This window comes from Antedon bifida, chromosome 4 (genome assembly GCF_963402885.1).
Source record: "Antedon bifida chromosome 4, ecAntBifi1.1, whole genome shotgun sequence".
NCBI lineage: Eukaryota > Metazoa > Echinodermata > Crinoidea > Comatulida > Antedonidae > Antedon > Antedon bifida.
In genome coordinates, this window is record NC_136229.1 from 6,100,272 (window position 1) to 6,125,514 (window position 25,243).

General features: G+C 33.5%; 2 protein-coding genes across 3 annotated transcripts in view; both read left to right on the top strand.

Moving 5' to 3' along the window:
* The window catches only part of LOC144839594 (sushi, von Willebrand factor type A, EGF and pentraxin domain-containing protein 1-like), a 15,291-nt gene extending 5,422 nt beyond the window's left edge, over positions 1 to 9,869 (top strand). The window contains exons 12-24 of one of the 2 annotated variants that reach the window (XM_078695024.1): positions 99 to 260; positions 575 to 742; positions 1,379 to 1,546; positions 2,206 to 2,367; positions 2,652 to 2,819; positions 3,623 to 3,787; positions 4,163 to 4,192; positions 5,310 to 5,471; positions 5,833 to 6,000; positions 6,584 to 6,931; positions 7,215 to 7,625; positions 8,297 to 8,434; positions 9,057 to 9,869. In XM_078695024.1, the coding sequence (XP_078551150.1) occupies positions 99 to 260; positions 575 to 742; positions 1,379 to 1,546; positions 2,206 to 2,367; positions 2,652 to 2,819; positions 3,623 to 3,787; positions 4,163 to 4,192; positions 5,310 to 5,471; positions 5,833 to 6,000; positions 6,584 to 6,931; positions 7,215 to 7,625; positions 8,297 to 8,434; positions 9,057 to 9,178 (2,372 nt within the window). In that variant the 3' untranslated portion in view covers positions 9,179 to 9,869. The remainder of the gene's footprint in view (positions 1 to 98; positions 261 to 574; positions 743 to 1,378; positions 1,547 to 2,205; positions 2,368 to 2,651; positions 2,820 to 3,622; positions 3,788 to 4,162; positions 4,193 to 5,309; positions 5,472 to 5,832; positions 6,001 to 6,583; positions 6,932 to 7,214; positions 7,626 to 8,296; positions 8,435 to 9,056) is intronic. The other variant, XM_078695025.1, reaches the window with a different exon arrangement.
* A 1,045-nt stretch (positions 9,870 to 10,914) lies between these two features.
* LOC144841301 (2-amino-3-carboxymuconate-6-semialdehyde decarboxylase-like) lies at positions 10,915 to 21,923 on the top strand. Its single transcript, XM_078697587.1, has 8 exons — positions 10,915 to 11,059; positions 12,146 to 12,287; positions 13,506 to 13,708; positions 15,447 to 15,530; positions 16,571 to 16,760; positions 17,474 to 17,646; positions 18,166 to 18,264; positions 19,980 to 21,923. Exons 1-8 carry the CDS (start codon positions 11,003 to 11,005, stop codon positions 20,151 to 20,153), a joined length of 1,122 nt encoding a protein of 373 aa, XP_078553713.1. The 5' UTR covers positions 10,915 to 11,002; the 3' UTR covers positions 20,154 to 21,923.
* Positions 21,924 to 25,243: the final 3,320 nt, after the last annotated feature.

The following is a 25,243-nucleotide window of genomic DNA, read 5'->3' on the forward strand; positions in this document are numbered from 1 at the left end:
AAAGTATTTTTAAGAATCTTTTTTACGACTCCACTATTATAATACGGCCACCAAATTTCAATTTGATTATTGCTTCTTTATTATGATACCACCTTTAGAGTTGTGCAGTTCCGTTTCTCTTCCTAACGGCTCCGTAACGGGTAATTTTACTCATGGAGGGCAGGTTACATTTTCCTGTGATTTCGGTTTTACCCTGGATGGCGTTTCCTCAACAACATGTGAAAATGGGCAGCTTGCAAACCAACCTCCATTTTGTCGAGGTAAGTGATTATAGCAAATTACATATGTAAATATATTTTTTTCCAGTAAATTTGGGATTTCAAGATTTCTTTATTATGTGCTTTTGGAAACTTGTAAAAGACACAATCGCTCACATAAAAATATAAACAAATATACAAATATACAGTATATATTATAAGCACACAAACAAATCGTGAATAAAAAGATGGTGAAAAAACACCACATATAAAAACAAGGAAACAAACTAATTGAGGTATTTAATATTATATGAAAATTCCACATTCAAATATTGTTTCAGTATAAATATTCTTGAAAATAATTTATCTACCATTAGCCAACTGTGACGAACTTAGTGCACCGCCCAATGGAACTATTTTGTCTTCAAATAACGTGAATGGCGGAGTAACAACATTTCAATGCTTGAAGGGGTTCACATTGGTTGGTGGAAATGAACTCAGATGCAACGATGGAGCGTATGAAAAAGAACCACCCAAGTGTGCTGGTAAGTCATAAGAACCACCAAGTGTTCTAGTAAGTTATAAGAACCACCCAAGTGTGCTAGTAAGTCATAAGAACCACCAAGTGTGCTAGTAAGTTATAAGAACCATCCAAGTGTGCTAGTAAGTTATAAGAACCACCCAAGTGTGCTAGTAAGTCATAAGAACCACCCAAGTGTGCTAGTAAGTCATAAGAACCACTTAGGTGTGCTGGTAAGTCAAAAGAACCACCCAAGTGTGCTAGTAAGTCATAAGAACCACCCAAGTGTGCTAGTAAGTCATAAGAACCACTTAGGTGTGCTGGTAAGTCAAAAGAACCACCCAAGTGTGCTAGTAAGTCATAAGAACCACCCAAGTGTGCTAGTAAGTCATAAGAACCACCCAAGTGTGCTAGTAAGTCATAAGAACCACCCAAGTGTGCTGGTAAGTCATAAGAACCACTCAAGTGTGCTAGTAAGTCATAAGAACCACCCAAGTGTGCTGGTAAGTCATAAGAACCACCAAGTGTGCTAGTAAGTTATAAGATCCACTTAAGTGTGCTAGTAAGTTATAAGATCCACTTAAGTTTGCTAGTAAGTCATAAGAACCACTTAAGTGTGCTAGTAAGTCATAAGAACCAACCAACATTTTAAACATTTTAGGTGACTGCCCGCAAGCTATACCACCTGCCAACGGGCTTATACGAGAATCAAACACCACCCACGGAGGACTGACAATATTTGACTGCAATAAGGATTACAGTATAGACGGCGATAAGAAGACATATTGTATCGACGGCCAGTACAATCATGAAGCCCCAGTATGTAGAAGTATGTATACGGTTTTTTTTTTAATTCTCTGATAATTAAATTAATTCGGTCACCAATTATAGAAAACAACATTCATATCGACCATGGAGTTCTTTACTCCATGTATCGACAAACACAAACCCGTATTAGGTAATCTTTACACACATATTGGAACCTCGATAACACGACCTGTTTTTATTTCAGACTGATATCACTATAAAGCTTGGTTCCCACTAGGATGCAACGTAAAAACGTAAGCCGCAACGCAAGGAATATTCCAACTGTTGCTTGTGATTGGTCAAATCTTTGCATTGCGGCTTACGTCCTTACGTTGCATTCTACAGTAGTGAGAACCAAGCTTAAAAAAATCTGCTTAACGGATCTGTACGGGGCGCCGTTTAAGACATTTTTTATGTCATTTTTACACCCCATCTGTATTTTGAAAAAAAAAAGTTTGCCTACAATTGTTCAATACTTTGTGAATTATGTTATATTACACGTGTCGTCTAAATATTTTACTAATGAATTCTTTCTATATTGATAACAAGATTTTTAAAAGGTTTGAAGTTTAGCCTTATATATAAGCGCCTTGAGCACTTGTGGATATGTGCGCTGTATAAATCTTATTATTATTATTATTATTATTAACTGTTTTCATATTCATTCACTTCCAACTTCAGAGAAATGTGCACGTCAAAGGAACTTTAACGGTCGGCTTGGGGGCAGTCGTGCACATGGTGGTATCACCCACTTTTCATGTAATTCGGGCTTTACGTTAGTAGGGGTTAATATGACAGTATGTCTAAACGGAGAATACCAAGATGACCAACCTGTGTGCAAAGGTAGGTTTACATTGTGACATTGCGTTTAAACTTCTAATTTGCATATTCGAATATTTTTTTCTACGCTAGAGAATGGGCTCATCAGATAGAAATGTTCTGTATCTTAATGCATAGAATTAATTATGTTATTATATGACAAAAATGAATAATACATATTGTTCTTTTTGATTTTGTAATTAAAATGATATGTGCATAATTATGTATGTGAAGACTATATTAATTATGCTTAGTGTAAGATATACATTTGGTATATTGGGAAGATTACATTTATTGATATCTTTTAGAGGATTGTCAGCCACCGGCAGACATTGAACACGGTACATATACTGGCGAGTACTACACACACGGTAGTGTTATCACATACACGTGCTCCAGTGGTCATTCGTTGACCGGTGACGCTCAACGTAACTGCTCTGATGGGGACTACACCGGCTCTGACCCGGAATGTCATGGTAGGTGTTCTAAACAAATTAGGAGTCCTCCTGATGATTTATCAGTCGTTTTTTCCTTCTTTATTCACCAACCTTATTAAATTATTGTAAATCCTTTATTCTGAAACGAATAAGCTTTACATTTTTAACCAAACGTTTCAACTGAAATCGAGCTTAAGCTTAATTGTTAAAAGCTCAGATATTAGAAAAACCTTCGTCTCTAACATCAATATATAAAGCCCACTCAACACTAGCAAACTTTACCGAATTTTGTTCGAAAAACTCGTAATTTGCTCGAGTCGAAGGTTTGCTAAGTGCAGACTTTTGCAAACTTGTTTTCTGTAGTTTACCAAAAGGTCTGTCAACTGGTATACACTAAAACATAGTCAAAACTACGAGTTTTCAGAGTAAAGTTTGCTAGTGTAGACTTCTGCAAACTTGTTTTTTGCAGTTTGCCATAAGTTTGTCAACTGGTTTTCTAAAGCATAGTCTAATAGTCTAGCAAACTTTACCAAACTCTAAGTTTGCAGAGTAAAATTTGCTATTGTAGACTCTTCTGCAAACCTGTTTTTTGCAGTTTGCCGAAAAGTTTGTCAACTGGTATACACTAGATCATAGTCTATAGTTTAGAAAACTCCAAGTTTGCTAGTGTAAACTCTTCTGTAAACTTTTGGAATAGAAAAGGAAATATAAGTTCAATACATAATTGAAACCTTAATAAATAATATTACTGTATAATATTATGGATATTTATACTGACGCACCAACCTATATCTTGTTTATTATTCCGCAAAAAAACCTTTTTATTTTTATAACTTTGACAGCAAATTGTGCAGAGATGACGGACTTTCCTAATGGTATTGTGACAGGTCAACCCGTACATAACGAGTTTCTAACTTTTACTTGTGCTGACGACTACACGCTTGAAGGCCCTGTTCAAATTCGTTGTCTAGATGGTGCTTATAGTGATCCTTTTCCACGATGCATGGGTAAATTGTATTTTTTTTTTACTTTTCAATATTTAATGAAGATACATTAAGATGCTGAGAAATCTTCTTAGTATAGAGGAGAATTTCAGAGCTTATAACTAGGTCTACAAGAGCCCGCAGCAGAACAAAGCATGGACGGATGAAACGGGGCTCGTCCGGTCCGCGCACACTAAAACATTTCAACAATGCAATAAATACAACATTGAGTTAGTTCAGCATTGTTTTGACATGTCATTATTCTGAACGAAATGCCCATAATTTAAAAAAAAATTAATATTGTAATACCAACAATTCTAACCAATCATTAAATCAATAAAGTTACACACACTTTTTTTTCATTATATTATATTTGTATATCATTTTTGTTTTCTGAAGAGAGTGCTAAGAGATCTATGTTACGCTATGGTAAGTGTTCAGGCGTATCCGTCACTGTTTTGTGTGCACTTGGTTTCTGACGTTTTTTAACGTAATTTTTGTATCACTATTTTTTCATATTAAATGAATGTGAAATATTTCCTTTGTTTATGCCGCACGATTTTATGTTTGGTGGTGTTTGTATTCGTTGGTTTAAAAGATGTGTGGAGTATTTGTGGGCGTGTGCGTGCTAGATTTTGTATTACTGTATACGATATTAATTTTAGCATTTTTAATGTATGCCTAAGTATGTTTGTTTTTTTACGTATAGTACTGTTTACTGTAAATACTCGTAAACATAGCATTGTATGCAAAACTCTTTTTTTACAACAATTTAGGGGGGAAATAGAAACACTTTTTAAAGTAACACGATTGTGCTGTTTCATCGTTTTCATAAAAGATAATTAATGATAAACTACTTTTACTTAGTATCGGTATTTGATGTTTGGTCACATACATTCTTCCACATTTCACTTTAGCGTCACTTGATTTCTTATTGTGATCTTTCTTCTAAGTATTAAATGTGCACTCATTTCAAACGTTGTTTGATTAAGTTTAGTGTTTTAATTAATTAAATATCTCTTTAAACACATCCTTTTTTACCTTTCAATGTGTGTCTGCAAGCACAGATAAATAATTAAGCTAACAATACCAGGTCTTCCTCCCAAACATTAGTTATGTTGTTTATTGTAGCAGCAATGGGGAAAGAGTGGCTTGGGTATCTTCTAAGATAGAGCGCATCTGGCTCGTGTGCCTTTTATTAAAGATAAATTAAAATAAAAGATAAAGATAATATAAACTGAAAAAAGACTATTTTAAAACATTTTTTTAAGTTATAGAACGGAAAAATAGTAAACAGGAAGCTAGTCAATTGGTTGACGTTTCTTTCTTTCTGTTTACTATACATGTCTTTAGTCAGCGAAAAGTTTACAAAATTGCCAAAGTTCCGATATTTAGTCATCTTTAATTGTCATGTTTTTGGGGACAATACATCTTTAAACAAATCATATTCTATTGAAAGATGTTGTTTTCATTAAAAGCTCTGTAATTAAAGGAGATAATAATATATAATAGTATCAATTCACATATTCATGTTAATTCCTTCTAGAATCTTGTAAGAAACTGACTCTGGAAAATGGAAAGGTGTCTGGCGACTTTACACACAAATCGAATGTCTATTTTTCATGTAATGATAACTACTCGATGGTTGGACCAAAGGCAATTACTTGTTTAGAAGGAATATATGCCTCTGAAGCGCCTACCTGTTATAGTAAGATACTATTATTTGTTATTTACTAAATATTATTATACTTTAAACATATTTAGATTCACATCATCTGATTTGTTGATAGCCTAACTAATTCAATTTAATAACTAGTGAATATATTTTTTTCGTACACAAAAATGTTTAAAAACGTACTATTAAACGATCGTTTAATAATGTGACCCACAATCGTCCAATTAAATGACAGGAATTTATTTAGGTGTTATATAAAACATTCTAACACTATATTATATGACTATAACAATGGTGGTGACTACAAAATGGCCGTCCTTATTCCTATGCCGTTATTCACGAGTGATATAGTAAACCAATCGTAAAAAGAATTCATTTTCTTTTTTCGCAATAGGAAATTGTGAGGATCCTGGTACTCCATTAGATGGACGGCAGACGACTGTTGACTTTACACACGGCGGGAAAGTTAGGTTCGATTGTTCAACGGAGTTTACATTAGATGGAAGTGAAACGATAGTATGCGAAGATGGAAGATGGAATAACCCAATACCAAGTTGTTCACGTACGTTCAGTTTGTTTTAAAAGAGATTCAAAAACTTTGTTTAGGTCTGGTGGCCAGACAAAAATCGGAGATTTGTTATCACTGTGATGTTCACTTTACGTATGAAATCTGGACGGATTTGATTTGAACGCTTCTGCTTGAAATAGGCCTATCAAATATGAAATTATTTTATTTGAAATATGAAATATTTTATTTATACTAGGCGACCTCTTTAGTCAAAGACTGGTCTCCCAGAGGGCCCAGCTATGATCGGTGGCTGTGATGTAATACCCCCCTACTCGTCTCGAAAGATGTAGTAGGTTCTTTAAAGTGCACACGAGCTAGATGTGTACACTGGACCTACGGTTTATAGTCCTTATCCGACTTGTCCTACCACCAGAACCATGGAGTGAGTGAGCCTCGAACCCCTGCCGATGTTGTGACTACGTAATTACGGTTCCACTGTCTTAACCGCTAGGCCACTCTCTCACTCATGGTGACATAACATTTTCTTTTAGCACTCTACATGTAAAATTAACACCACTAGACACCGAAAGGAGCCACCACTTTTATCACAACACTATTATTCTTTTATTTTTTGCAGCTTGTAGCGATGGTGAAACCTTTTATAATGGAACGTGTTTCTCACAGTATTTTGAAACTTTGGAGATAGTAACTGCTAAGGAGAGCTGCAAACAAAAGGGTGGCCATCTTGCTACTTATACAACCCAGGAAGAGCTATTCCACATCTCTGCTAACACCAACGTCAACTTTGCCATTGGTCTGGAACAAGAGGCGGGTAATGATTGGACGCATGTCACTAACGAACCGGTTGACTTCGTGAACTGGGCACCAAATAACTGTGTGTATCTTTCCCAAATTCGTGACTACAGATGGTCAAACAGTATTCAATGTACGGAGAATATGCTGTTTATATGCGAGTATAAATATGGTATGTAACTGAATCAATTAAAAGTATTAATGTACCTATATTATTATTATTATTATTCAAAATCTACAGACTTGTTTAAAAGGCATCTGAAATCATATTTATTCCAACAAATTTACGAGTGCTAGCGGTTCTGGCGTTGCGCCTTAGAACTTATCTTTTTGGAAAGAATTCGGCGCATTATAAATACGAATTAATTGATTGATTGATTGATTGATTGATTATAGTCTTTTGTTATAATGGGTCTTGTTGATGATTCATCATTTTCAATATTATTCTTTTTCAGTTCGTGATATCCCAGCAGCATGTGTTTATGACTCGGTAAACTACTTAGGTCATAGTTACACGGTAAAAGGCTTTAATGAAGGCGAAAGAAAATTGTCGTGGAGAGAGGCGCGTGATGCTTGTGCGCAAGATAGCGGCCAACTTTTGGTAATTGACAACTACAGTGAACAAAAGGCCATCAACAACTTTCTCGGAAACTGCGGACCATACGAATCTGATAATTTCTGGGTTGGTCTCATACGGGAAAATATCAATTCGCAATGGGGATGGATTGATAACTCGGAGCTCACCTTTAACTTTTGGCCTGATTTTCAATGTGCTTATATGGAGGATAAAGATACCAGATACTGGTTCACTGCCCCGTGTGACAACCAACGAGTTAGCTACATATGTGAGCGAGGAGGCACAGTTTGTAAGTTCATTTATTTACTGAATAGGCCACAGTTGCTTGTATACTATACTATTTATTACTTATGCCTTCACCAAAAATTTAGAGTTCTTTTATTTATTTATTTATTCAACTTCTCACTAAGATGTATGTGAATGATGGGGACCAACAGGTGGTAAACACCTCTAAAACGGTCCAGTCCAAATATCACAGTGGCTGTGTGTGACAGTGGCTGTGTTTGACAGTGGCTGTGTTTGTGTGCACTAGTACACCGGGGTGAAAGATGTACAAGGTTCTTTAAAGTGCACATGAGCTATGTGTACACTGCACCTACGGTTTATAGTCCTTATCCGAGAAGACTTGTTCTACCACCAGAACCATGGAGCGAGTGAGCCTCGAACCCTTGCCGATGTTATGGCTACGTAATTACGGTTCCACTGTCTTAACCGCTCAACCGTTCTACTGCCAAAAAAAGATTTTCTCTTGATATTGTTCACTTCTTATAACAATTTATAATGCTACCAACTACATGGCTTATCAAACCATCTGGACTAGTTGTGTTTTTAGGGACAACAGTATCACGGTACTAAGTTCTGAAATTAATTGTCCTATCTAATGATTTGGCAATACAAAATGTACCAAAACTGTCTCTTTCCTTATTATATTAAATAGATATATGACTAATTTTTTTTCAGCTCCAAGATTGTTAAATCCTTGTGAAAATAATCCATGTCAATTTGGAGGTACATGTGTTCCAAAAGTCACAGAAGATTTCTCCGATTATTATTGTATTTGTGCAACAGGGCGCGGAGGACCAAACTGCCAAGATACAAGTAAGTCGATAGTTTTGTTTCCTATTTAATTTTTTTATTATACGAAATTATTTACAACTGCTCGGAGAAAGATCGTTTGACAAAATGATCCACTAGTATACTAAATAAAAATACAGTAAATCAGCAAAACGTAGTAATTCAATTCCTTCACAATAATAAAATACTGTACATCGCGAAATGTTATTTAATTAAAGAGCCATAATATATTTCACATTTATGCCTCTGGTCTGCGATACAGATTTCAAAATCACTTAGTAGCAAATGTGAATGTTTAGTAGAAATTATAAATAATAATAATTAAAGATGTATTGTCCCCCTGAAAAAATAATTAGTATTAACAATTTCTCTGTTTAATATGCCATTTTAATGTCACATAATATCCACTTTGACCAAAAATTAGATCGGAAAAAATGTATTTACCTGAAAAATTGTAATTTAAAACAAAAATGTCTATTATTGGCTGCCAGCCAATTGATCTATTTAAGTGAAAACACTATTTTTTTCTACGGAAGTGATTAACTTTATTAAAACTACAAAATAAGCTATTCAAAGTCTGATTTAATTAATCTTCATTTTTCATGTTTAATTATAATAATCATTATAATATCTGTTTTGTTTACAGAAAAGTGTCCTGATGGACTTATATGCGGCGATGGTTCATGCGTTCAATTAATATTCAAATGTGACACCGTTGATAATTGCCCAGACGGAAGTGACGAAATATGTCGTGGCGACTTCGGCTGATTACTTTTATAATAAGATATTTACAATTTTTTTAATTCCTGTAATTCAAAATGTAATTGATAAAGTCTGGTATTTTATGAAATATAAACTATGTTCTCAATACTGAAAATCGTGTTGATATTTTTTAAATTAAAATACTGACTATATTGTTGACTCGATTTATGTTTGGTAAAAGCAATTATAAAAGATTTAAAATTTCAAGCAGAGGTGTAGGCCTATCCAGATAGAAAGAGAGTAGTTATGGGATTTCAATAAACGGGAAAGAACTGAACATCTGAGTGCAAATAAAAAGAAAAAGTTTTAGATACGACGCTCTTTATGAGTTTAATTAAACATAACATAGTCAGTCTTATTCTTTTTATTCCTGGTCGTTCAGTATAAATGTTTATTTTCTCTAACATTGGAGCACTAAGTAGGCCTATGTGTAAAATTTGTTATACAGTGTGTTGTATCCGTTGTGTGTCTAGCAAGTATTTACAGTATAGTTACAAAAATAACGTCGTTTTTTAACTGATTAGTTTAATGTTTTTATAACTGTTCTTATATCACTGTTACCGTGTACATAATATTGGACTTCATTGTAAACATAATAAGTAAACCTACTTCTACAGTAGAGAAAAAGTTATTTATATACAGGCATGTAATAGAATACAGATGCTGTCTCAAATAAAAGCAAACTGAACTTGCCTCACTCCTGATTAAGTACAGTACGGTGATTATTAATTAACAATGTTCATACAAGCTCCCTGGAAGTGTATCTCAACAACTTCTCATCAATCGTTGGGTTCAGCAAAATATTTTTCTGGCTGCCCTACCACCTCGGTACTGGCAACAGGTCGGGCTTGATGGACATCAGGCCTTGTCACATAAAGTTTGATAGTGTAGACTGAGCTTGTATACATTCACTATTGTGATATGAATTTCAGTGAAACCATAACATTTACGTCCGCGTAGAAATATTGATAATAAAACACGTGCGTCAAATGTATGTATCTTCGCATGATGTCACTGATTAATAACAAAATGTAGATTATTTAATTGTAGATTTAATAAATGTCACGTGTCCCAAACAAACGAATTGACTTTTATTGTTTTATTTCTTCACTTATAATTTTTGAATCACTATGCATTGGAAATGTTTTAGAGGTAAGAAACAAATTATATCGGCCTAGTATATTATTATTCTTAATATTATTACTATTATTAGTGAGCTTATGTGCTTAAAAGCACTAAAGAGATCAGCACTGTGTATATTAACGATTACCCACCGTCGCATACCATCACACATGGTAGGTTCTTACAGCAAGTAGTTTGGACGCAACGCAACGACGTCAGAGGCGCGCCACACAATATTATTGTATTGAACACGTAACATAATGTTCATTTCGGATGATCATCGCGTCATGATTGGTCAAATTACTTGCAGCGCGTTCCTCCGACCGTCCTTGCATTTACGTCAAGTGAGAACCAGTCTTATGCCTATTCATTCTTCGATCATTTCATTGTTGATTATTTTAAAATTGATATTTTTGTATTATTATACAGACATTATTTGTACGAATTATTCAATGAGAAAGAGTTATATTGCGTTGTATTATATGTGTCACTAGTTTGAACGCCGCGCGGTATGTTTGGAAGAATAATTATTACCAACGGCTGCGACACAGACTAACAATATGTATTGACCTCTGATGACCTAATAGCAAAATATTATTCGCGGATGATCGTCAAAGGAAAGGTTTCGCTCCGGTTTATACTTCGTTAAATTGGTTTGTGTTTTATTGAGAAAAACGTACTATATCAGTTAATTATACATTCTCAAATATGAAAATTGACATTCATAATCATATTCTACCAAAAAGATGGCCTGACTTAAAAGAGGTGAGTGTAATTATACTGATTAAATTGAACACGTTTAGCCTTCACGCTATGAGCTATTGTGTGTCACGTAGACGTAGTGTTCCATTGTTCCTCCAGTGTTGAACTGGGAATACATTTAGCATATGGACTGGGCCTAGCTCTACAGTTTAGTAGTATTGTTTAATATAGATTAGACTTGTTGTTTAGTTGTCAACATTATTGCCATACTATTTATTTTTATTTTATTTTATTGTTACAATACATGTTTATGACATGTCTCTCAATGTCTCATCGTACATTAATTGTATTTTTTTGTGAGGGTCCCTAAAAACTAATGATCAGCATTGACTGGATGGACCATGGAGATGGACCACCCTCGTAAAATATTGTTGAAATCAATAAATAAATACCACTTTGAGGATATACCTAAAAAATATGAATTAAGCTATAAAAAAAAAAACAGTGACTTAAATAGTAACAGTTTAGTTGAAAAAGATGATTCATAATTATTAATAATAATATAGGTTTCATAATAATACAGTATTACAATTTTCAAGCAAATCCCTTTCTCTGTGTAGGAGGTGTGTCACTAAATCTGTTTGCCTATTGGCTGAAATGAAATTAGGTCACTGCATTGTGAACTGTAGGGTGTACTCTCCTGATCATATTGCTTAGTCAGTCTCATTTCATCCAATAGGGTAAGAGGTTTGTGACTCACCTTCTACACAGAAAGGGATTTGCTTAGTATTTTTCCTTCATGATTTTTTTTCTTCAATTTTGTTTAAAAAGTAGGCTCTGGTGTAAATAAAATACTAAAAACCAAATTTGTGTTCAATTTTTTAACTCTTCAAATGGGCAGTACCTCTACATTTTGTTTGGTGTAAGCTTTATACAATTACATGTTTCTTTTTTGTGTCATATTAATTGACACAAAGTTTTAAAATATTGTTTTAAAAAGCTGGCCGTTAATTATTTATAAGTAACATTGATTAATAAACTTTATTTATTGAATGGGACGAAATAGTCAATGCCACATAATGAAATCAGCCAATCAAATGACAATTATACTTTAGGTGTGTTATAAAATGAACTTTATTTTGTTTGCAGAGGTATGGTTATGGCGGCTGGATCCAGCTCCACCACCATTGTGAAGGAAAGGCAAAAATGATGAAGGATGGCAAGTTATTCCGTGTTATTGATCAGAATTGCTGGGATCCCGACACCAGGATCAAGGAAATGGATGAAACAGGTAAAACAGGAATTATGTAATTTGATTATTTTTAGCAATATTGTCTTTTTAATTTTTAGGTGCTGAACTTGACCAGATTTGACTATTTTTTAGCCCTTTAGGTGCTGAACCTGACCAGATTTGACTATTTTTTAGCCCTTTCCATGATTTATTACGTTTCTTATTTATGTTTACTATGTTTGTAATTTATTTTTGGGTAAATAAATAAAAAGAAAAAAGAAAATATTTTATATACTGTATCAACTTTTTTTAATAGAGTACCCAGCAAATGGATGTCTCCTTAATATGAGTGTCCCCTCGATAGGTGGTTTTCCTTGATAGGGATTTCCCCACATGCTAGTGCTGTTGCATGCTGTCTCCTAAATAAAAGTTTACCTACAGTGTGTACGATATTGCCGCTCATTTCTGTCACAGAAAAGTGACCCCAAAATAGGGGTGTCCCAGAGGAGGAAGTGTAGTAAAAAATATATAACCATTTCTGTCATCTATGATAAAGATCCAAATTTTACTATACAGTTGTATAAAATACATGGTTTAACAATACTACCAACCCTATTCAGAGGACACCACTATTAAGAAGGAGCTGCTGGGTTCCTGAAGGAGTCTTCTTAATTATAATAGGGGTTCTGTCAATTGTCATCCATTTTAATTAATAATAATATCTTGGATTTATAAAGCGCCTAATGTTGTGAAACCTCTAAGCGCTGTACATATTATTACCCCAGTCATGTTTTGATCAAACACATATGGAAACATACTCCCATAATACTGGTATTGGTTCAATTAACCTTCTACAATTTAGAGACATCCGGTAGCCATTGACATAAAGTTGGCATTTTTAGATTATATATAATGCGACATTTATATAGCGCTCTATTTCATGAAGATCAAAGCGGTGATAAAAAGAGTACCAATGCAGCTAGTAATCAGCGCAAAGTTGTGTCTTGATGACTTTACCAGGTACCCATTTGTACACTTGGGTGGAAAGTGTCTTTCCTAAGGATACAAGCAATGTGACAAGCGTTGGATTCGAACCCATGATCTCACAATCAGTAGTCCAACACACATTGTCACACGCCCATAATACAATTCCTGTTTACAATCCTATTGCTATTGGTGCTCTTTGATGTTAATAGATAATTGATAATACTAGTACTGTTAGTACATACAGAAACATACATAGAATAGAAATAATTTGATATTATTATTTCTTTTCAGGGGTAACCGTGCAAGCTCTCTCCACCGTACCAATCATGTTTAGCTACTGGGCAAAACCTGAAGATGCCTTAGATCTTTGTAAAATCATCAACGATGACTTGGCGACTACTGTTAAAACACACCCAAAGCGCTTCATTGGTCTTGGAACGGTTCCGCTGCAAGCACCAGATCTTGCTATTCAAGAAATGACCAGATGTATAAAGGTACAACACTTAATAACTGTAAAATTGATTTTTCAAAGATATGCTATTGTAGTAAATAGTAGTATAGTGTGTTAAAAACATAGAGATGATATTAAGCCGAAGGCTAGAGGGCGTACTAGGTGACAGTGAAGGTGGATCTTACGGAGAAATTCTCTACCAGAGGGCCGCCGGGCTTGTTCAACAATTTTTAAACAGATTAATAATTAAAAAAAACAAGACAAATATTTAGTATAAATGTATATTATATATTTTTTAGATAAAATATATTGAGAATGTGAATGGAAATATATAGAATTTGACATCTAGGCTTCCAAAATCTTTGGTTAGAATAAGGGTCACTGACAGTGTTAATAACCTTATATCGGTTTTCTGGAACACACCACAGTTATAAATGGAGATTATATTATTTCAATGACACATATACACATAAACTCTAAAATGCCCAGAAGTGATATACTTGAAATTGATTAATTAATCTTGTAGTAAACCATTTATTACAGTAAACCATTTATTGTGTCTCATCAAAAAATATTAAGACGCATTTAATACAGATAACTAAAAACTAAATGTTATGAATAATGCAGGCCCCCCCCCCCCCCCAAATTGCAAAAGGTCAGGGTCTTAAAATAAATCTGTAGTGTATTATACATTATATTATGAAAATGGTCCAAAATATATTAATCTGTACCCACTCAAATAAAATCCTTCGTACAGCCCTGTAATGTGTTGATTAAGATATTATTAGGAAATCTGTAAAATGATTAAATAGTCAGTCAAACTAGGAATCTTCTGCTTGCTATGCCTACAACCTATACACAAAAACAAGATTATAAAGTAATAAAATATGAATGCCAATCATATAAAAAATGAATTATAAACTAAATTTGTCACAGCTCATTGAAAAATATGTTTTTCGTCACCAAATCATAACTATCTACAATTGTCTCTGAAAAAAAATAAGACATATTTTAACTAATCATCTTAGTCTGTCCACTTAGCGGCCTATAAATGATTAAAACATTTGTGATGCACTTAAAAAATCACTGTAATTTAAAACAAAGACAATATTCCTTCAAAAAACATTATATTACTATTTCTAAAATTGGGCTAAAGAGACTTTAATTAGGTTAAGTTATTTATAATATTAATATACATCACTCAGTCACAAAGACTCCCTCCCACTTGGGCACTGTTTAATATTAATACCCTTATAAAAGTTAAATATCATATTTTATATTCACTGGCAGCTTTTCCTTATGTTGGTACAATACAAAATAAATTATCTAGGTTAAACCACTTTAATTGTTTATTAAATCAAATATAATTTTGTTTTTCTTTTTTGTATATTCATATCTATGTTTGTGTTATTTGAGTTAGCTTTTAATTTTTTTTACATCTCTGTTCTATATTACTAATTGACTTTTTAAGTTTATTTGTATTGATAATGATATCATTTTCTATTTTTCATTATTTTTTAATCACCAGTTTGTGCTGCTTATTTGAAAGAAAAGGAAAGTTAAATGAATAAATATAATATTTACTTGCCTCCTTAAACAATAGTTTTAAAAGCTCTTTTTCAATTTTTATTTATATTTAAATATTTCCTGTCACCCTTTGGTGCTCTGTATAGTTGTTAATTTTACTCCTTTAATTTGTGAGAATTGTCCCATAATGACCCGGAAACGTCAATCTTTTTTGTCATTTTATTTTAAAACATAATGTTATTCATTTTTTTTAGGAACTTGGATTTCCAGGAATTGAAATTGGATCTCACGTAAATGATTGGAATTTAGACGCACCAGAACTTCAGTCATTTTTCGCTGTAAGTATTTTAAAAAGGACAGAAATGTAACATCGGGAGAATTTATGAGGTATAATCAAAAGAAATTGCATCTAGTGGAACTTGAATATATTAAGATTATCAAGAGACTTTAGAAGCATGATGAAGACAAACTTGTTTAATGGGATAATATAACAGATAAGATATCAAATATACAATTTAGTTCATTAATTTATTTATTTCAATTGATCGCCACTGGTAGAAACTTAAAGATATATTGTCCCCCAAAAACATAAAAAATGAAGATTAATTAAATCAGACTTTGAATAGGTACTTCCGTAGAAAAAGAACGAAAAAAAAAATGTTTTTACTTATTAAATAACATAATAAATGGTTAAATTCAACCAAAAACCCATTGGCTGGCAGCCAATTTGACCATTTTTTTTGCTTCAAATTACAGTTTTTTCAGGTAAATACATTTTGTTTAGATCCAATTTTTGGTCAAAGTGGATAACTATTATGTGACATTAAAATGACATATTCAACAAAAAAATTGTAAAAATTATTTTTCAGGGGGACAATACATCTTTAACTACAGTAATAAATATACAATATTAGTATAAAATACCGTTGCAAATTAAAGTGATGTAAAATTATGGAATGGAAAGAAGTAATTATATGCTATTTTTAATATTATATACTATTATAAAAGATATCAACATTGGTAGTACAAATAAGTGGGGTCATGGCTTGGTGGTTATGATGCTTCGCTACCAATCCAAGGGTCCTGGGTTCAAGTCCTATCATACTGTATGTCAGGATTTTTTCTAATGACAATTTACAACTCCACTCTGAAAGACTTTGTTTATGTACTGTATGTTTGGATTTTCGAGAGACTTTAGAAGCATGATGAGATTATTAAGACTTATGTTGTCTTATGAACAGGATTGCCACCATTAAGAAGGATAGTGAATGAATTCGCTTATGGTTATCCTTGGCTAAATTTGCCTAAATAAATAAAAACAAAATAAAAACAAATAAAATAATATAAATAAATAATATATTCTACTTCATTATTGTAGGCAGCTGAGGAGTTGGACTGTTCCATTTTTGTGCATCCATGGGACATGGAGATGTCAGGGAGAATGTCGAAATATTGGTTGCCATGGTTAGTTGGCATGCCAGCAGAAACGGCTACAGCAATGTGCTCCCTTATTTTTGGTGGAGTGTTGGAAAGGTTCCCAAAGTTGAAAGTTTGCTTTGCTCACGGAGGTATGTACATTTTTTTTATTTACCTCCTGTATAAAAATGTATGGGATGCCACTATTAAGAGATACTGTGAAATGAACAGGGGGTAATGTATGTATTAATACATGTCTAATGTCTATTGAAACTTGGTTTTCACTAGGATGCAACGCAAGGACGTAAGCCGCAATGTAGGTGAATTGACAGTTCTAATAACACATATCTTTTGATTGGTCATTTAGCTATTGCAACGACGGATCCAGCATTATAGATTATAGTTTTGGGGGTGTGGGAGGGCTAAATATTTCATAAATGATAAAAATAATAATAATAATAACTGGTACTTGATATAGCTCATTATGCTGAAAGCCTCAATGCGCTTTACAAAGACAGAAAAATTACAAATTAAAAAGGTGGGTTTTGAGGAGAGATTTGAAGACACTGGTGGAAGTAGCCCGACGGATTTCAATAGGCAACGCATTCTATAGAGAAACAGATGCCGAAGAAAATGAACGATTTCCATAAAACTTAGTGGAAGGATGAAATATATGGGCAAGAAGAGACTCAGATCTAGATCTCAGAGACCGCTTAGGAACATAAGGTTGAATAAGTTCAGAAATGAACTTAGATGAAGAATGATCCGTTGGGTTGCAGAAAAATAAAAATAGTAATTTTATTTTAAAAAGACATGGCTGTTAAAGTATATATCTACATTGTGTTTCAATCTCTTTATTTTACAGGAGGTTCGTTCCCATGTACTATTGGCAGGATTGAACATGGATTCAATGTAAGGCCTGATCTCTGTGCTGTTGAGTGTGAAGTAAATCCACGTAATTACTTGGGGCGCGTCTACACAGATTCATTAGTACACGATCCTGAGGCTCTGAGGCTGCTTGTTAATGTCATAGGAAAGGTATTTATCTTTTTGTAATCAAAGTTCCATTCACACTTACAGTAGAGTACACAGTACAGTAGAGACCACTCCTTCAGGACACCTCTATTCAGGGAACACCGCTATTCAGAGAACACCTCTATCCAGGGGACACCTCTATTCAGGGGACACCTCTGTTCAAGGGACACCTCTGTTCAGGGGACACCTATTCAGGGGACACCTATTCAGGGGACACCTCTATCCAGGGGACACCTCTATTCAGAGGACACCTCTATTCAGAGGACACCTCTGTTCAGGGGACACCTATCCAAGGGACACCTCTATTCAGGGGACACCTCTATTCAGGAGACACCTCTATTCAGGAGACACCTCTATATTGAGGACACCTTTATTCAGGGGACACCTCTATTCAAGGGACACCTATTCAGGGGACACCTTTATTCAGGGGACACTTCTATTCAGGGGACACGTTCATGTGAAATGAACAAGAGCCAATATATGTTTCAACACTGCGGCCAATTGATTAATATTATATTTCAGGACAATATTGTGCTTGGAAGTGATTATCCGTTCCCATTAGGAGAACATCATCCCGGAAAACTAATACAATCAATGAATGATTTCAGTGATAATCTTAAGGTATGTACTCAACTTTCTATATAGACGCTTGTAAAAATATTGATGGCACCCTCTATGGTTAAAAATTGATTTGTGGAGTATTTAAATTGCAACAGCCAATAATAATAAATTTGTTCACTATTGAATGCAGAGATTGTGATTTGATACTTTAAAAATCAGATTTAACTGCTCCGATCCGGCTGTAGTTCAGGTTCGTATCGAATTGTGCGTGTATCATTGCTGACTTTTCAGTTTCATGTGCAAATGTATATGACCCCCTTTAACTATAATGAGGGCTATTTATCAGTTGAATTTAATATATATATATATATATACTGTAGTACAATTCATGATTATATTCATTCATAAATTAAATATTTTTCTGAATATTTTATTCTCTAAATAGCAGTAATTTAAAAATTATTCTCAAAAAAAAAAATGCTTATTACTAGATGCAACTTCATTAGAGCCTGCTTCAACAGAAATTTATAATTCCCAGCAATGTTTTAACTGTATATATGAACTGTTTATAAGTTGTTTTGTGACTGTGTAATTTGGTAGTAGTCACTCTCATACTGTAGGCCTACATTTAAAAGTAACACATCCAAATGCCAACTTTAAGTCAATGGCTACCAGATGTCTCTGTGAGACGGTTATTTGAACCAGTACCAGTACCAGTACCTTATTACCCGATTACTTTTTGACTCACGAACAGTAACTTTTTAGCGTAGTCATGATGTTGTCAAACCTCTCTAAATAGAACCTAATTTACTATTATTACCCACATTGATTGAACCAATTAACCTGTTAGTAATGAAAGTAATTAGTTCTAGATGGGTAACACACAGTTTGTCATGTCTTGTTTTATTCTCACTCAGTAATGATTATTTCTTTAAATTGAAACATGGTGTACAAAAGGTTATGTAAGGTTAACTCTCTCTGTCTTAATTTATGTTGCTATTATTACAAATGTAAAGTTATTGTGTTGCCAGATGTAGTGTGTTAATAGTCTTTTTGTTCTCTGGTTAATTTATTGAATACATGCAGTATTAGGGAACACCTCTGAAACCCATACAAGTGTCCCTTTAATAGGAGTATCCCGTGAATAGATGTGTTGCCAGATGTAGTTTTAATAATAAAGTCTTTTTGTTCCCTAAATTAGTATTAGAGGACACCTCCGAGACCCAAAAAAAGTGTTCCTTTAATCGGTGTATCCCCTGAATAGGGGGTGTGTTTGCCAGATGTAGTGTTAATAATAAAGTCTTTTTGTTCTCTAGTTAGTTTATTGAAATACATACAGTATTAGAGGACAACTTCAGGACCCAATAACATTTCCCTTTAATAGGAGTACAGTATCCCCTGAATACAGTGTGTATTGTCAGATGTAGTGTTAATAATGAAGTCTTTTTGTTCCTTAGTTAATTTATTGAATACATACAGTGTTAAAGGACACCTCCGAAACCCAAAAGTGTCCCTTTAATAGAAGTTTCCCCTGAATAGGAGGTGTGTTGCCCGAAGTAGTGTTAATAATAAAGTATTTTTGTTCCCTAGTTAATGTATTGACAGTATTAGAGGACACCTTCGGGACCCAAAAAAGTGTCCCTTTAATAGGAGTATCAGGCACCTTGTTTTGTTGTTGTTTTTTTTTCTTTTGCACAAAAAATAATGTGTCACAAAGGTGTATACATTTTCTTATATTAACTAAATGCTTCTAATATTTATATATAATATTTCAGGACAAGTTGTTGGCTGACAACGCCTGCCAGTTTCTTGGCATTGACCGAGCATTGTACGAACCAGCGTGCTCGTCCAAATCAAGTATGTCAGACTCGACGTCTTGTGAACATTCTGAACCCAGTCCTAAGAGACAAAAAACTCACGAACTTGCGTCAAATAATGTATGTTCATAATTACAGCAACATGCTAAGTATTTGGAGTGAATACAAGTCAGGAAGCGAGAATTGCTTTTTTATAGCAATTAAAGTCTCTACTTTACCATTTTAGTGAACTCAAAATGATGGCTGGTTTTTTGCCCCTATTCAACAAAATCGAATTATCAAAATGGAAAAAATAATTCCTTAAAACATGTAATGTTTAAGGTATCATTAGGGTTACAACTGTATGAGTGTAAGAACATATTTTTGTTACAACGGCAGAGGCTATGACCCAAGTAAACTGATATAACAAAAACGGTAAAAATTGTGTTTTTGTTACCTAGAAGGTGGGGATGGTGGGGGTGTTGGTGGGGGAGGGACACAAGTGGATCTTCCCCCGAGGTTCCTTTCCTAGTAAACTAGTGAAAATTGTATATTTTGGGTGTGACCCTAGTTTCAAGGATTTCAGTTTCAATGCAATTTATAGATTTCGGTTTTTCTATATTGACAACATCTATACAGTATAGATATAGATAAATATAGATTTATTTATTCGCTTAAAAAGTGTTTGTACAGTACTAAACAGCTAGCTATTAAACGTGATTTGTTTTACTATATTTGATTCCATTGCTACCATATTCAGTAATTATTGGACTGTTTTATGAATGCTTTTTCAGCTGTAAATGTTGTTGATTAGTTATAGTACTAACAATCTAGCTTTATGGTATGCTTTGTTTAAAGGTTAGCTCCATTCTTGTATTGTTTATTAAGAAATTTAAACCTTCCAACAAAAAAGTCCTGTAAGTAACACTACTTTTTAAAATTGAGGAGGGGGTGGAGAATTCACGATGCTTGGACTACTTCTAAAAAGGGGAGTATTTCACGATTATTTTTCTGCTTCACCGCTGTCCAAAAATAAGTGGGGTCATCATTACTGTTGTGGCAAAGGTTTATAAAACCATGTAAAACATTTTAAGCACGGAGCTCCCCTTTAATATCTGCCAATTATTGGTCAATTTGAGACCACGTGTAAATAACGGTATACAGGGTCATCATCGTAAATTATTTTTATAATATTAAAATAAAAACAGATTTTCATTATGAATAAACATGGGCTTCTTTACAAACTAATTTTGTTGTTGGTTTACAGGAGTATAGCATAGATTGAATTGCATAAAATCTATCAAAATTTTGTTCCATAACAAGTTATTTATTTTTGAGTAATTAAACCATAAACTATTGTTTATTTATTCGAACTACCTCTAAAGAAAGAAAAAACAATCTCCAATAATGTCCACTTTATGGTCGGTATTTTGGTTTGATAATGTATTATTGCTAATCAACTAGCGAGTTTAGGTTAATTAAAACTGCATTTGCCATTTTAAATAGCTTTACCTTTTTTATCCAAACCTACTCATTAATATAATTAGTGTTGGTTGTTATAAATAACTATTACGGGGGTGGGGAGAGGGGGTGCTTTCGATTTGCGACGACCGATGACCTACCTAGGTCAGGTCAATCAATGGGTCGTCGATTATCGACTGGACCTAGAGGAACCCGTCAAACTACGGACGGTCGGGTAGGAAGTGAGGACACACGTACCAATATCTACGCATGCGTACAGTGAATAAACGCGCAGTGAATGACGTAGTTTGATCGTCGGCTGTCGCAAATAAAAAGCTCCCTGTTCTGGATGGAACAATTTAATTAATTTTTTTATTAGTGAGTTTAAAGTGTTTTTTTTTCGGTTTATAAAACTGTTTTTATTTTAAATGTAAGACCAATAAATTTTAAGCTGAACAACAATTTCAATACTTTTTTTTAATTGTTTATATTATAATCGTTACGTTACCGGTACATCTCAAGAATCGTTTGCGTCGGCTAAAGGCCAATTTACACAGACGAGCAGTAACGGTAAGTGAAAAACCGCGTAGCTTGTCCTACTATTTTTTATTACCGTTACCGATCGTCTGTGTAAATTGGCCTTAAATGTGATGGTATGGGTATTTTAGAAACAGAAAATATCCCTTTAATCACATGCGTCTTTGACTGTAAACATTTCTTCTGCTTAATATCTTCTTTAAAAGAAGATACTTAAAAATTAAAAGTTGTGTAATGTGTACCATATAAAAAAGTAGACAGATACCAAAGTCTTTTATTATAGTGGCATTTAAGCACCTCCGTTCTGGTCGTATGGCTCTTTTATGTTATCGTTGTACGATCTGTTTTAATTATACGAATCAACCACCTGTAAGCTATAAATATGCAAATTAGCTCAATATATCGAAGAATTATATTTTATACTACATTCAAAACCCTGAGCCACCCTTTAATTTGTAAGCAGAGCGGCCATACAGTATAAGCTGTTGGTTGGTTTTTGTAATAGGTTAATTACTTGTCCTCTTGTCTCTGTCATCGTGTACAACTTAAATTAGGTCATTTTCTTTATGAATCAACTCACGGGTTTGTGGTTAGAATTTGGAAACCACTATTTTAATTGTCACCAGAGGCACGCCGACAAGTTTTGAACTTAATGTACTTTAAGATGTGTAGATATCCGATCAGTTTTAATCATACGATTGTAGGATATTACGTGATACGTGTTGTTCGTCACATGTTACAACTGTATACGTTTAAGGTTACCCTTACGTGATACGTGTTGTTCGTCACATGTTACAACTGTATACGTTTAGGTTACCCTTACGTTATACGTGTTGTTCGTCACATGTTACAACTGTATACGTTTAAGGTTACCCTTACGTGATACAGTGTTGTTCGTCACATGTTACAACTGTATACGTTTAAGGTTACTCTTACGTGATACAGTGTTGTTCGTCACATGTTACAACTGTATACGTTTAAGGTTACCCTTATGTGTTTTATTGTTAACGTAACTTCTTCCTATGACACTAGTATAAGCTGATAATAACGTAATATATGCTCATATAGCAATATTATTGCATAATAATTTAATTTTAAAAAGGTCGAATGTTTGCCTATAAAATCCTATACTGTATAAAATCAGGACTTTTTAAAATTCAATTATTATGCGATAATATGGCTATATAAGCGCATATATTGTTTTGTATCATCTTATAGAGCCATAGTAACCAGTTTTGTCGAAAAATAAAAGGATCGAAAATTTGCTATTTTTGGAAAAAATCCCTGTACTATAGTACAGGGATTTTTTCCAAAAATGCCCGAAATATCGACTATTTAAAATGCAATTATTATGCGATAATATGGCTATATAAGCGTATATATTGTTTGTATCATCTTATAGAGACAGTTTTGTCGAAAAATAAAAGGGTCGAAAATTTGACATTTTTGGAAAAAATCCCTGTACTATAGTACAGGGATTTTTTCGAAAAATGCCCGAAATATCGACTATTTAAAATTCAATTATTATGCGATAATATGGCCATATAAGCGCATATATTGTTTTGTATCATCTTATAGAGCCATAGTAACCAGTTTTGTCGAAAAATAAAAGGGTCGAAAATTTGACATTTTTGGAAAAAATCCCTGTATTATAGTAGGCCTACAGGGATTTTTTCCAAAAATGCCCGAAATATCGACTATTTAAAATTCAATTATTATGCGATAATGGCTATATAGGCGCATATATTGTTTTGTATCATCTTATAGAGCCGTAGTAACCAGTTTTGTCGAAAAATAAAAGCGTCGAAAATTTGCAATTTTTGGAAAAAATCCCTGTACTTAGTACAGATAGTACAGAGATTTTTTCGAAAAATTCCAAAAATGCCCAAAATATCGACTTTTTAAAATTCAATTATTATGCTATAATATGGCTATATAAGCGCATATATTGTTTTGTACCATCTTATAGAGCTATAGTAACCAGTTTTTTCGAAAAATAAAAGGGTCGAAAATTTGCCATTTTTTGAAAAAATTCCTGTACTTGTACACCATACAGGGATTTTTTAGAAAAATGCCATAAATATCGACTTTTTAAAATTCAATATTATGCGATAATATGGCTATCTAAGCGCATATTGTTGTCTGTATCATCTTATACTATAGAGCAACAGAGCCGCGCAGAATCATCATATATTGTGTTCTGCGCATGTCAATTATGATAATAATCAGTTATGTAAACGAATAAGAACTGGTTATTATATCACATGGGGGATGCAAATTGGGTGATTTTGGCCAAAATCCATGTATTAATAGCACCGAAAATTAATAAAATTAAAATTTCGACCATCTTATAATTCGAAAAAAAATTATCGTGTGGCATCAAAATATGATGATAAATATACGTACATATATGCCAATATTAGCGCATAAAAATTGATTTTTTTTTAAAGTCCTCACTTTGGGTGATTTTGTCGAAAAAAAATCCCTGTTTTTTCGTCTAGCTCTTGGATTTTCTCGAAAAATAGTCAAATTTTGACCATCTTCTTATTTATTCAAAATAACTGGTATGTAACATAAAGATAAATATATATGCATTTATTGCAAATTTTCACATAATTCAATTTAAAAAAAACCGATATTTTGCTCATTTTTCGACAAAAAATCCTTTATAATATACAATCTGCAGACAGTACTGTTTCGATCTTATTAGATCTCATCAGTGCAGCTCTATTGATTTAGTTTAGATTTGGTTTAATTTTTTTTTTTAACGACGCGTAATAATTTCATTCAACAAGGAAAAATAAGAAAGTTCAGGTTGTCAGATTATCCATGCGTCCGTAGTCAAACCATAGTTAAAGTTACGTAATCACGCTTTATTAAAAACATTAGTTTGTGCGCATGTGCTGATGAAAAGCGCGCAAGGTTATGTACGTGGTTACTTGGTTACGTATGTTTACTGTGCGTCCATAAATAATATCCTTCACACTTTACTTTTCGCGCTTATTGAACAAGCTTTTTGTATTTCACTGATAGTGATAAAAATATGCTCTGTTGTAAGGAAGACTCGACCAACGTCGTCCACGTGGTAAGTTAAAAGTCAAATTATTTTGTTCCAGATCATATAGGCCTACTAGTACTACTATTTATGTTCGATAATTAACGGTAATTTGTCGTTCAAGAAACGTTTCTAGCCTCGATCTGGCGGGTGTTTTGTTGTTAAGTATTTTAATTATATAATATCTGTA

Coding starts and splice junctions, on each gene's coding strand:
- LOC144841301 (XM_078697587.1), top strand. CDS start 11,003: ATGAAAATTGACATTCATAATCATATTCTACCAAAAAGATGGCCTGAC. Junction 11,060..12,145: donor GATGGCCTGACTTAAAAGAG/GTGAGTGTAATT, acceptor TTTTGTTTGCAG/AGGTATGGTTATGGCGGCTG. Junction 12,288..13,505: donor CAAGGAAATGGATGAAACAG/GTAAAACAGGAA, acceptor ATTTCTTTTCAG/GGGTAACCGTGCAAGCTCTC.